The sequence below is a fragment of the Anser anser genome (genome assembly GCF_964211835.1).
Source record: "Anser anser genome assembly, chromosome: 9".
Taxonomy (NCBI): Eukaryota; Metazoa; Chordata; class Aves; order Anseriformes; family Anatidae; genus Anser; species Anser anser.
This window is the reverse complement of record NC_139729.1, coordinates 18,391,792-18,404,368: the sequence shown is the minus strand read 5'-3', so window position 1 is coordinate 18,404,368 and position 12,577 is coordinate 18,391,792. Positions and strand designations below refer to the sequence as shown.

General features: G+C 65.3%; 2 protein-coding genes across 11 annotated transcripts; one reads left to right on the top strand and one right to left on the bottom strand.

The window, feature by feature from the left end:
* Positions 1-3,182: 3,182 nt before the first annotated feature.
* Positions 3,183-11,255, bottom strand: LOC310903842 (uncharacterized protein). 10 transcript variants are annotated; one of them, XR_014587855.1, is made up of 6 exons: positions 11,122-11,255; positions 8,455-8,582; positions 8,251-8,375; positions 7,430-7,707; positions 3,473-6,684; positions 3,183-3,319 (listed from the first exon to the last, which is right to left on the bottom strand). XR_014587855.1 is itself a non-coding variant. In XM_083847801.1 (5 exons), the coding sequence occupies exons 1-5, from the start codon at positions 8,951-8,953 to the stop codon at positions 7,200-7,202; spliced, it is 516 nt and encodes a 171-aa protein (XP_083703927.1). In that variant the 5' UTR covers positions 8,954-9,449; the 3' UTR covers positions 6,517-7,199. The 10 variants fall into 10 exon arrangements, 4 of the variants coding, with proteins under 4 accessions (XP_083703927.1, XP_083703928.1, XP_083703925.1 ...); XR_014587856.1 differs by having other exon boundaries at positions 3,186-3,319; positions 3,978-6,684; XR_014587860.1 differs by lacking the exons at positions 3,183-3,319; positions 11,122-11,255 and adding an exon at positions 8,802-9,449 and having other exon boundaries at positions 6,517-6,684.
* On the top strand, positions 9,632-12,261 carry SLC51A (solute carrier family 51 member A). Its single transcript, XM_083847798.1, has 9 exons — positions 9,632-9,808; positions 9,970-10,064; positions 10,446-10,600; positions 10,711-10,784; positions 10,872-11,030; positions 11,139-11,250; positions 11,368-11,514; positions 11,648-11,753; positions 11,877-12,261. The coding sequence occupies exons 1-9, from the start codon at positions 9,774-9,776 to the stop codon at positions 12,011-12,013; spliced, it is 1,020 nt and encodes a 339-aa protein (XP_083703924.1). The 5' UTR covers positions 9,632-9,773; the 3' UTR covers positions 12,014-12,261.
* Positions 12,262-12,577: the final 316 nt, after the last annotated feature.

The following is a 12,577-nucleotide window of genomic DNA, read 5'->3' as shown; positions in this document are numbered from 1 at the left end:
TGGCACGGCTGATGCTTGCGTGACCAGCTGCGCTACCCACATTTTGGCGGTGGCAGTTACAAAGCAGGGGGAAAACAAAAGCCCCAGAGATAACCAGGTTGGGGATGCCCTGTGCTCTGTGAGCCGCTTATCAAAAACGACTGGGAGGTGACTCGAGTACTTTTATATCAAGAAATACTGGAAGCACTGTGGCTTTTTAATCTGGAAGGATGGAAAAGCCAGGGACAAAGTGCAGGAGCTTGGTGCCAAACCAGAGGCGCTGCAGCCGAGCGCGGGGCTGAGGGCAAAAGTCCCCGGAGACATGGTGGACTCTGAGGAGACAGGAAAGGCTTCAATCTGCCCTGCCTACGGGCTGCTTTCCCGGCAGTGCCAGCTCCTGCCTTTCTGGCAGCAGATTGGAGCAGTGCATTGGCTGTGCTCCCTGCTCGGCTCACAGCCTGCACCAGGCTGCAGTCAGCTGTTGTAGGTCCCAAGGGAGTTGGTAAATCCACGTTTTTGCAGTTTTGGGAACTGTGCTGCAACCCACATCCTGCCCTGCCAGAAAGACCCTGCCCTGCCTGCTCCTGTCTCCTTCCCAGCTGCAAGTGTGATATCCCAGACTTTGGCAAAGAGTGTCTCCATCTCCTAGGAGGTGGCCTTGTGGTTTCGCCATTTCCTTCTGACCTTTCGAAATGCTCCGTGCAAAAGAGGGAGCCCGGCAGCACCGGTATCTGGGAGGGGATCTGCAGCCCACCTTCCTGCAGCAGAGGCCAGGAAGAGGCGCTGGAGGGAGTGGAGACATGGCAGGTAGCGCTGAGAGCTGGCCGCAGCCCCGTCTTCCCTTTGAAACAAATTTGTCTTTGCGTCCTTCCCGGGGAAACACCTGGCTCCGGCCTGGCTCATTGTCCTCGGCTGGCCCCGCAGAGCGCCGAGCGGCCGGGGACCCTCACGAAGCTACAGACCCCTCCAAGAGACCTCCGTCTTCCCACGAGGCACCCAAGCCCTCCGGAGATTGCCGAAGGAAGGAAGCAGGGCTGGCGGGGCTTGCTACCACCGTGCTGCTTGCCAGGGGCCAGTTAAACCTTTTGGCAGGACTCTTGGCCCTTCCCGAGGGGACAGCAATGGCACTAGGACAAATCCCCGGTGTGCAGGGGGCTGATACGGCCCTCGCCAACAGACGGCGGTGCGGTGGGCAGCTGGAGTGAGAGCAGTCGTTGACCCAGAGCCACCAGTGCCGTGGGGTCAGCGCGGCAGCGTGCCCGCTATCTGGGCGGCTGCACGGCGGCACACCGCTGCTCGCCGCGGCCCCGATAGCAGCTCTGCCCCCAGAGCGAGCCCGGCTGCGCTTATCTGCTGCTCGGGGCCGTGGTCCGACAGAGCCAGGCACCCGCAGGGGGGCTGCGGGGCTGGGGGCCCCCCGACAAGTGCGCAAACAAGCTCAGGATGTGAGCACAATAGCCGAGGACGGGGCTTTGAAAAGCAGGGGGACGCAGCGCGGCCGTCCCGGGGCACATCAAAGGCCCCGTCTCGCGCTCGCGGCTCCCCAGCAGCCCCCGTGTTTGATCGCCGCGGGTCTGGCCCCGGCTGGCCAGGGGGCTGGAGCGGTGGGAAGCGGAAAGGGAAAAGGCAGCAGTGGGGAGAGGGCAGGCACGGGGCCGGGATACAGCCCCCAGGCTCCACATCACGGGTTTCTCATGAGCTCCCTCGGTCCCTCTTTGTTCTGGCCCTGGCTGATTGTATCTCGAGCGCAGCACACTGCCCCTCTCTTCCCCACTTCCCCACATCTCCGGGCAGGCGTCTGGGTCCTTTTCCGAAGTGCCTTGTGCGCCGTTTCACTTGTCCTCAACCTGCAATTGCCACAGCTGGGAGCTTTGTATTTCTTTTATTCCCTTGCGGATTCGGTGGGCTGAGTCCTGGAAAAGCCACGGAGGTGCTCAGCACCTGCCACCCCCTGCACCACCACCCCGGCATCCCAGCCTGCTCGTGGGGTCCTGCTACACCAGCTGAGCCTCTCTGCCGGCATCAGTCCTGCGAAAGTCCCTCCTTGTTTATTCCCGTGCTCCCAAAAGGGCCTGGGAAGGGGCTGGAAAGCCCGGAAAAGTTTCCCCTCTGATTTGCTCTGCAGTGCCTGCGCTCGCTGCACCGCGGGGACGGCACAGCCACCCTGCCCGACGCAGCCCCGCCGAGATAAGGGAGCGCGTTGGCTCCGGAGATTAGACCTGCCCGCTGCTCTGTTTCTCGTTTTTTTCATGCATTTATTGGCAAAAGAGGAGCCCGAAGGGGGGAAATAAAAACAACAGAGGGGGAAACTGCAGCCTGTTGTGCACTGCCGGCTGGCTCTGCCGAGGAAAATTGTCCCCAAGGGGCCTGGGGAGAAGTCCCCTTGACTTCTGCGCCGGGGAAGCTGCTGTAACCCGCGGGGCTGGCCCCAGGAGGCTGGGAGCAGCTGAGCGGGGCCGGGCAGAGCCTTTGTGCCTTTGTGCAGCTTTCTGATCGCAGGGCTTCTTGGCCCCGCTGGCTTTGCTGCTTCCGAAGCTGTAGTCGGGGGACTTGAACGCTCCCCAGGCAGGCGCCTGCGGCTTTTTGCGATCGGAGCTTTTGCTTTGTCCTGTCAGCCTGCTGGAAAAGCCTCGTTTTAGGCAGGATTAATCTCTCGGAGCAGTATTCGAAAGCAGAGAGGGGGCTTTAATTGGGATGGGATTAGCAGGGAGAGGGGGAGCTTTCTTCTTTCCTGCTAATTGCCCCTTATCTGCGGCTGCGAAACCTGCTGCTGGCTGCCTGCCTGCCTGCCTGCCTGTGCTGGGGCCCGGGCGAGCCGCGGGGCTTGTTGGTAGGTTTGTTTGCGGGTTTGTTTGCGGGTTTGTTTGCGGGTTTATTTGCGGGTTTATTTGTGGGTTTCTTAGCAACCTGGCTGGTCCAACGTGGTGCCTCCGACCAGGGGGCTTGCTCTGGCTCCTGGCACCCGGTGTCCCCGGTGCAGGGCGCTGGCTCGGCCCGCTCTCGCCGTGACCGCTGCACGCAGGAGCCTGCCGTGCTGTTTTCCCCGGGCATGCAAAGCCGGTCGGCACCTCAAGGGCAAATCTTTGGCTGGAGAAGGGGCATGCCGCTGGAAAACCTGAGATAAGCGGCCCCGCTGCCCGGCCAAATCGCTGACCTTCCAGGGTGTGCTGTTCTGCCCTGCAACAGCCCTTGGGCGCCGGCCCAGTGCACGTTCTCCGAGGGACGGGGTGCTGAAGGCAAATGTCTGCAGCCAGCGCAGCCTCGCCTGTCCTGCAGCCTTCCCCTGGGACGCACGCACAGCAGGGCAGGACCCTGCTCGGTGGGAAAAGCTGACTTTACCCTAGGGAAAAAAAAAAAATATGTCAGCACGTATTTTTGTCTCGACGCGGCCTGAAAGTTGAAGCAACGAAAAAAAAACACTCCAAAGCCAATGGAAACAACCCCCCTTCTCCCTTCCGCCTTCCCCCAGCGGTGAGCGGTCTGGTGCTCTGACCTCCTGATTTTTAGTCATCCTTGGCCCGTAAAGAAATGGCCACAGGGGCCGTGCCCAGCGCTGGCCTCTCCTTTAGCACAGCCCGGCTCAGGAGCGGCCCCGGGGGCTGCTGAGCCCACTTGTGGGCGCAGGCACCTCCCGGGCTCCTTCCCCTGCCTCCCCTGCAGCCGGCCGGGTGCAGTTGCGGGTTTTATCGGCTGCGTGCCTTGTGAAAGTGCCCTCCTTTGCTCGTGCACGTCCCAGCTGCTCAGAGCAGCTGCTCCATTTATGACAGGGGCGTGCACCGATGCCGCGCAGCCAGCACTGCTCACGGAGGAGCAGGGTCCTGCTCCCTGCTTGGATGCGCTGCTCCGAGCCCCCCCGGGGCGGGCGCCCACCCCCGGCGCAGGGCAGCAGCACCCAGGGCGAGCGGTGCCGGGTGTCCTCCCGGTCCCCAGGAGGGGCAGGGCTGTGCCACGCGCCCGCACCCACACGTCCATCCCTGCAAGTACGGGCGCATACACACCTACGTGCGTGCGCCCACGCACCTCCGGGTGCACCCACCCCTCCCCGACCCGCCTCCTCGGCGCAGGGTGCTGCCGTGCCCGCTTTGCCTGCAGGCACAAAGCGAGGATTTATGGGGCAGCGAGGAAATTCTTGCCCGCCCGCCAGCGCCGCAGCGGGTGGGTGCGGGCGGCCAGGCTTGCCCGGCACCTGCGGAAAGTGACGGCAGGGGAAGGAAGGCAGGCGTTTGCCTTGGTTCCCGCTGCGCAGCACTCGGGATGTTTTCCACCTCCCCACGTCCGACGGAAGGAGTCCCGGTGCTCACGACACGCGCACGCAGCAGCGCTGTCGGGGCTGGGTGCCCGCTCCCCACTGCTGGTGCGGCGTCCCCGCGGGACAGACGGGGCAGGGTGGGCAGGAGCAGCGCTCCTCTTTCACAGACACGCAGCGTGTGTGTGTGTGTGTGCTGGCTCCCCGGCAGAACGGTTTGGGGTTTGAGGTGTGCCTTTTTCAGAGCCTCAGCATTTTCACCTGCGAGCTCCTCGCAAGAGGCAGACGGGTAGGAAAATAAACTCCCGACCAAAGAAAACGCCCGGAGCCCACGCACAGTGTGCTTTTACCTCGTCACTCTCAAAGTGCAAACATCAGCAGTGACGCGCGGTGTTTTAGGTGGCCGCAGGAGAAAAAAGCCCCTCTGTTTTCAAACAAGGTGCCTTTTCATGCGGGGGCCGGCTGCAGGAACCCGCCGTGGTTGAGCGGCCGGTGCTGGAGCAGATGCTGGGCGCGGGGAGGAAGCAGCGCCCGAGCGTGTTGACTGCGGCGCTTCCTCAGGATCCCGCGGGCGGGCTGGGGACCGACGCTGTCCCTTCGTCCCCTTTGAAGGTGACAAAGCCCCCGCCCGCCCTGTCAGGCCCTGCCGTTCGGCCGCTTCCGCTCCGGCCGAGCATGGCACCGCTGGACGTGGTTCTGCTGGGAGGAAAAGCAAAGAAAAAAGGGAGCCCGGAGCTGCTCAGCAGAAGACGGAGCCGGGGAGGTTGGTGCCAGCGACCGCCCGGCTTCTCCCCAGCCGTGATGGGCTCCCCTTCCTCCTCCCGCCATCCATCTCCTCTCCCGACAGACTCCTCCGGCCAGGAGACAACAAAAATATTGACACACTGAACGTGCGGTGGGAACAGGGAACAGGGACAGGGAACCTCGGGGCAGGAGCAGCACGGCCGGTGCCTCGTGGAGCACTGCTTTGGGAAGCGTGATTGAGGCTGGGGCCGGGTCGATAACCGGCCGGCGGGGCCGTGCCGTGCCTGCCTCGGGGGCACACCCCCGGGGCATATACATGCTGCGTGAGGCCCCTGCATATTATATAAAGTCATGTAGACACGCTTCTGTACGGATATGTACGGCTTTCCTGTGACGGCATGCTCGGTCAAACATTTCTTTCATTTCACCTGAGCTGAGCGCTGGGGACGGGGACACCGAGGATGGGTGCGGCGGCACCGCTGGCTGCGCCTGCGCCCCCCCTTCCCTCCCCATTCTCCCCCCCCCCCTCCCGGTCCCGGTGACCTTGATGGGCAGCGTGTGCCTGCCTGAAATGCCAGCCCCGGCTACAAATAACGCGTGGCACGGGCTCTCCCCTGGCACCAGAGCAGAGCAATGAGCTGACTCTGCTCTCCTGCCGCAGGCATCGCTTGTCTTTTTACAGACGGGGAAAACGAGGCACGGCGAGGGCCTCGACTGCAGGAGACCTGGGGGCTTGCAGGGCATCAGGAGGGGTTTTCTGTTCTTTTTTCTCTCTGCTCCCCGCTGCGAAAGGGTGATCTGAGGTGGGGGGGGGCTGCTGCTCTGCCAGGGGGTCCCCACCTCCTGCCGTGCAGCTCGGCTCCCTCCCAGCCCTATCTCCCGGGGACGGCCGCTCCCGCCCCGCCGGCCGCCTCCTTCCAGGGGCAATCGGTGGGGCGCACACCGCGCTTATCTGCGGGCCAGCCGCGGGCAGGGCTCCCCTGCGGCGCTATCAGCGGGGCGGCTGCAGCCCCGGGGCCAGGGGGACACAGCCCCATCCCTCCTGTGCTGGGGCCAGCCCCGGGGGCACCGCTCTGACCATTGCACGGCGATGCTCTCGGGGCCAGGACTCCGTCCTGGTGTCCCCCCCCACAACCTGGCAGCGAGCGTGCCAATGCCAGGAGCTCTGGCGTCGCGTTGCAGCAGGGCATGCAACGGCAAACGGAGCCTCGCCTCGCCTTGCCACCCGCAGGATCCGGCCCCCCGGCCTCTCGCCGTCGAGTTTCCTCTTGGCGATGCTCATGGGGTGCGGGGGAGGCCAGGCGGGGCCGGCGCCCTGGGAAAGGCTTTCCTGTCCCTTTCTCAAGTCCGGCCACCGCCACGCTTTATTTGTTTCTCTTAAGCCGCGTCCACCCTCCTGCTTCCAGCGTCTCCGTGGGGTGCTGCCGGCACGCCGGGGGGGGCTGAGCAGGGTCACCAGCTCCCCCTAAAACCCTGGCACGGGGGGTACCGGGGCTGCGTGGCTGACACAGTGACAGCACAGAGCAGAGTCCTGGGCAGGAGAGCTTGGGGTGAAGATGTTTATTGCCTATTTGTGCAGACGGAGCTCAGCCTGAAGGCCGGGTGCTGGAGCAGCGCGCGTCCCTCGGTGTGCGGGACGGTGCGGGGAGCCGGTGCGGGTGCAGCGGGACATGTTCACTCCTTGGCGTCCCTGCCATCCGCCACACCCCTAGGCGCTGGGTGGAAAAGGAGAGCAGGGAGAGAAGAACATTTCGGCCTCCTGACAGCTCTCAGCAGGGCTCTGCGAGGGACATCAGCTGGGACAAGCAGCCAGGCCACCTGGCCTGGCCACCAGGAAGCCAGGGGCCGGTGGCACGCAGCCCCCGGGGACAAGCACAGCTGCTGCCCCCCGTGGGCTCCCCAGGAGCTGGGCCAGCTGCTCCGTCCGCAGCCCCGGGCAGTTAGAGATGGGCGGAAAACCATCCCCAAACCCCATGCAAATATTTGCATTTCCAGAGCTTTTCCAAGTATCGGGGAACGCTGACAAAGCAGCCGCGTGGGCGATGCAGACGCGCTGAGAGGGGTCCGATTGGCTTTTTTGGGCAGGGTTTCAAAGGTCAAACAGTTTTGTTTAAAGAAAGAAAAAGCTAACCAAGCAGAGAGGGTTTGCCAGCACAACGTGCCCCCTCCAGCAGCTCCTCGGAGCACAACACCCACCGTGATGCCCGTGGCACTGGGGGTTCCCTGAGCCTTAAATTACCAGGGCCCAGTGGCGTGAGCGGCTCTGCTGGGTGCTCCGTTCTCCTTCTCCACCTAAGGGATTTTTTTGGCAGGAAAGGGGAATCCCAGTGCAGTCCTCAGGGGAGCTGGTCAGCCCTACAGCATCCTGGGGCTGTGAGGAGTGCCCTGGCTGGGTTTGAGGTGATGGGGCTGGCCCAAAACCTCGCCTGGTCCTGCCTGTGCCAGGAGGTGGATGCTCACCTGCCTTTGGCTCCTGCCCGTCCTGCCTGCCTTTGCCTGCAGCAGCAGCCTGCGGGGAGAAGGGTGGCTGTGGGGACACGGGGGTGACGGAGCCTGGTGGGGGCACCCTGTGGCTGTACCTGGCCCCTCGGTGTGTGCTGCGCTCAGGTGACGCAGGGGACCCAGGACACGAGCAGGAGCGCTGAGGAAGGTCGCCACGATGCTGCAGAGGCAGTCAGGGACCAGGAGCCGTGGTTGTGCTGTGCAGAGGGCACCCAGCCCCGCTGCTGGCCCTGGGGCTACGTGCAGCAAGGGGAACAGGCTCCAGCATGTGCCAGCCCGGGCGGCACCGCGGGGCGTGCAACACGTGTGCGTGCACGTCAGGGCAGGGCTCTGCCTCTCCGGGCCAAGGATACGTGCAGCTCTTCCCCAGGGCAATGGGCTCAGGGGGCTGAGCACCGGGCAGGTGACGCAGGACAGCAGGACAGTCGTGACACAGCGCACAGCGACCGTCAGGGCCAGCAGCTGTTGCGGGAGCTGATGTGTTTTCCCAGGCCCGGGCAATGCCGGTTGAACTGGTGTGGCGGAGGGGTGCCGGTGGCAGGGGGCAGCTCCTGTGCACGCCGATGGGGTCGGGGGCACCGAGGGTCATGAGCACGGTGCTGAGTGTGCAAGGGGTGACGGAGTGCACAGGGCTGGGCACGCGAGGTGCAGAGAGGGCACAGGATGCACGGGGTGCGCGGTGCGTAGGGACAAGGGTGCGGGATGTGGTCAGTGGGGCTGTGGCGCGGGGTGGGCAGCGCTGGGTGTGCGTGGCACCTCGGGCACCCCGCGTCCCTCACCTTCACGTAGCCGTTGCAGTGAGGGCAGCAGACGATGCGTCGCCAGCGGGGACGCTGGCAACTGCGCCAGCGCTGCCATCTCGCTGTGCCACAGAGCCTCTGCTCCAGCGCGTCCTCCCAGGCCCCTGGTGCGGGTGACACGATGGGGACGCTGCTCCCCCCAGCCCCCTGCTCCCGTATCCCCCACCCATCCGGGCGCCTCACCTGGCTGGGGGAGCTCCAGGTAGGCAACGCTGAGCAGGACGAGGCTGGTGACAGGCAGGATGAGGATCACGAAGATGGTGCTGGAGATGGGGACCAGCAGCAGGACGTGCAGAGCCAGCCAGCTGCACCTGCGGCGGGAGCGAGGGCAGCTTGGGGCCGAGCGGGCAGTGGGGTGCCCAGGCCCAGGGGCTGCTTGGGGTGGGCGGTGGGCACGGGAGACGATGCAGCTCGGGGATGTCAGAGCTGATGCCCGGCTCTAACGTCTGCAGGATGCCGACGTGGAAGGGCGGCTCTGTTGCCCCGTGTCGGCAGGATGGGGCTCGGACCGCTGCTGTGGGGCGACTTACGGGCCCAAGAGCAGCAAGCACAGGCACAGGAGGATGGTGAAGTGAAGGGGGATGAAGAGCTCCATGGTGGGCTGGGCAGCTGCGAGGCCTTGGCCACGGCCTCGCTGGGCGGACTGCATCCCCTTCTCCTGGCCGCAGCCCAGCAACCCCATTCCACTCCCACGGCAACCCCAGCATCCCCCCGGAACCCCAGGCCCACGGCAACCGCAGCATCCTGCTCCCGCGGCAGGGTGCTGGGGACCCTTTTGGGGTGCAGGTGCCACCCTGGCTCCTGCGGGACCCCCCCTGCCTGAGGGCAGAGGGAGAGGGGCTTGAAGACATCTGAGGTCCCAGCGCAAACCAGAGCCTTGGGGTGCTGGGAGGGCACCGGGACTTCACCCCGGGTGCCGGCACTGACACTGGGTGCTGAGCCGTGGTGCTGAGCAGGGCTGGCCCTGCCCTCTAGCGTCATGGGATCTGCTCCCAGCAGGGCCCAGCCCCGTGCTGCCATGCGAGCAGGGCAGGTGCCACTGCCGGGAAGGACGGACGGAAGGTGGCAGGCATGGTGGCACCAGGTCCCATCCAGCCACCTCCGCAGAGGGGACAGGAGGACGCACGGGGACCCCAGCACCGTGGGGACCCCCCCACCCCAAACCCATCCGTGGGGTGCCCCAAGGGGCGGGCAGGCGGTGTCACGCCATCGCAGGGCCCTGCGCCCCGGGTTTTGGGGACACGCAGGCGCGATGGCACGCGGTCGGCCGCTCCTCCTGGGTCGATAACCGGGCGGCCGAGGTGTCTGTGGGGCTGGCAGGGCGCGGGGGCTCGCCAATGAGCGCCCGGAGCTGGTTAAACTTGAACGAGGCGCCGAAGCCTCCCCGAGGTCCCTGCCCTGGGGACTCTGACCCCGCGTAGGATCGGGGAGGGGACGCGGAGGCAGGCGGCGCCGAGCAGCCCCGCAGCCGCTGGGACAGAGCCGGGGAGCAGCGGGGCAGGATGGAGCCCACCCTGGAGCTGGCGGATGACCCCAGGTGGGTTGTGGGGAACCCCCCGTGCTGCTGGGACGCTTTGCAGCTGCTTTTCGGTGCAGGATTTTGGGTTAAAGGAAGGGAGGCAGGTGGGGGGGCGAGGCAGGGGGACCCAATGGGGTTGGGTGTCCCCGTGTCCCTGGCAGAGCTCCCCTTCTCCGCAGGTTCCCCCGCTCGCTGGTGGAGATGCTGATAACCAACTTCAGCGTGCCGGCAGCCTGCTTCTCCCTGCCGCCCACCTCCCGGCAGCTGCTGCAGGGTGAGTGGGGGGAGCGGGCGGTGCGGGGGGACCCTCCTCGTGTCCCCCCGGGGAGTGGGGCGGGGATGAGGCAGGGACAAGAAGGGGGGAGGCCATGGGGTGCTGCTGGGGTCTCAGCTCCCACCCCAGAGCCCTGCCCAGGGGGTGGTGGTGGTGGAAGAGAGCAGTGAGGGGAGCAGCGGGTGGGTGACATGGGATGGGGGGGGGACCAAAGCACCGGCTCCGGCACTGCCAGATCCACCAAGGACACAGCGAGTGGCTTCCAGCGCTGTGCCAAAAGGGACCCGGAGGTGGGCTGGGGGCAGCACCCTGCTGCGGTGGCTCTGGGGAGGGACACGCAACAGGATTTGACCGAACCCATTTCTCACCCCTCCCTGGCAGAGCTGGACATGGTCCAACTCTCCATCATGGGCCTGGCCACCATCCTGACGCTGGTGTCGGTCGCCATCTACGTGGAAGAGGCCATCTACCTCACCCACAAGATCCGCTGCCCCATCAAGATGAAGACCCTCCGCTGGAGCAGCTCGGCCCCCACGGTGAGCTGGGGATGGGGGCGGTGGGGGGGCAGCACCAGGGGCACCCGAGGGGTCTGAGCCCCCCCCGGGGATGGGGAGCGGCTGCGTGCCATGCCCACGTCTTCCCCCAGGTCGTGGCCGTGTTCAGCTGCTTCGGGCTGTGGATCCCGCGCTCCATGATGGTGGTGGAGATGGCGACCACGATGTGAGTAGTGCCTGCCCCGGGGCGGTGGGGCCGGGGAGCCCGCGGGACCTGAGCGCCTCTGTCCCTCATCATCCTCCTCCTCCCCAGGTACTTCGCCATCTGCTTCTACCTCCTGATGCTGGTCATGGTGGAGGGCTTTGGGGGCAAGGAGGCGGTGCTCAGCACCCTGAAGGACGTGCCCATGGTGCTCAACACCGGGCCCTGCTGCTGCTGCTGCCCCTGCCTGCCCCGAATCACCATGAGCAGGTGAGGGAGGGCTGGGGCAGGGGCTTCACCCCCTGCTTCTGCTGGGGCAGAGGAGGAGGCCCCAGGCAGGGGACCCCGGGACGCCACCGACCTCTCTCCCCGTGCCAGGAGCAAGCTGCGGTTGCTGATGCTGGGGACTTTCCAGTACGCCTTCTTGAGGACGGCCGCCGTCTTCCTGGGGCTGGTGCTGTCTGCTGACGGGAACTACAACCCCGCTGATGTGAGTGCCGCAGCGCGGGGACGGGCAGGGTGACGTGCGAGAGGGGGAGCCCCACCGCAGCCCCAGCCTCGCAGTCAGCGGCTCCGGCAGCCCAGCCCCATTTCCTGCCCCCCCCAGATCTCGGCGGAGAGCGTGGCGCTCTGGATCAACACCGTCGTCGGTGCCTCCACCCTCTTCGGGCTCTGGGCTCTGGGCATCCTCTTCCGGCAGGCCCGGCTGCATCTGACGGAGCAGAACATCAAGGCCAAGTTCACCTGCTTCCAGGTAAGCCTGAGCACAAGGAGCAATTTGCAGCGCAGGCTGGAGGTGTGCAGGGACAGGAGCTGCTGGTGGACGAGACCCAGGTCCAGCTGCGGGCGGGGATGGTGTCCTCTCACCGGGGGTGTTGTGTTTGCAGGTTCTCCTCGTCCTGACAGCGCTGCAGCCCGCCATCTTCAGTATCCTGGCCAACAACGGCAACATCGCCTGCTCGCCGCCCTTCTCCTCCAAGGCCAGGTCGCAGCGTAAGTCGGGAGACGCGGGAGCAGATCGCTCGCTCCTGGCCAAGCACCTCCAGCACGCAGCAGGGAATGGACGCGGTCAGTGAAGGCATCTTCGACCAACCCGTCTCCGTTTCTCGCTTTCAGAGATGAACATGCAGCTGTTAATCCCGCAAACCTTCATCCTGGCCGTGGTGACGCGGATATACTACCGCAAGCAGGATGACAAGCCGGGCTACCAGCCCTTCAACATCACGCCCGTCAGCAGCAACGCCAAGGCGTGAGCAGCGGGGAGCACAGGAGGGTGCGAGGGGCAGAGCCCGGGGTGCTGCCCTCCCTGCACAGCTGTCTCCTCCTCCTCCTGCGGCCCTGGGAAGCTGCTGGGAGCAAAGGCAGCAGAGGGGGAAAGGGCGCGTCAGCGGAGGGTGACAGGGTCCGAAACCTGAAGGCCATGAGCCAGAGGGAGCTGCGAAGCTGCCATCCAGCCCCGGGGGGGGCCTCTTGTCTTGCACTGAATAAAGGTAACTCTGTACGTGGGTCTTGCGTTGGTCACTGGGCTCAGATCGTGGGAGGACGGAGCCCAGGGCAGCAGAGCCATGGCGCAGGGCTCACAGGGGGCTGGGGCTGATGAGGTGCCCAGCACCCCCCACTGAAGCCCCTTCTCCCTCCAACCACTGCTAAGACAGCACGTGAGGAGGCCACGACGAGAGCTGGCTGGGCTAGAACAGCAAAAGGGACCTGGCACGCAATGAATAAAATGACTTTGCATTTATTTGGCCAAACACAGAAGCCAGAAAACCAACTCCAGAACAAGTAAGACACGGGGCTGTGCACGCAGGCCATACAGA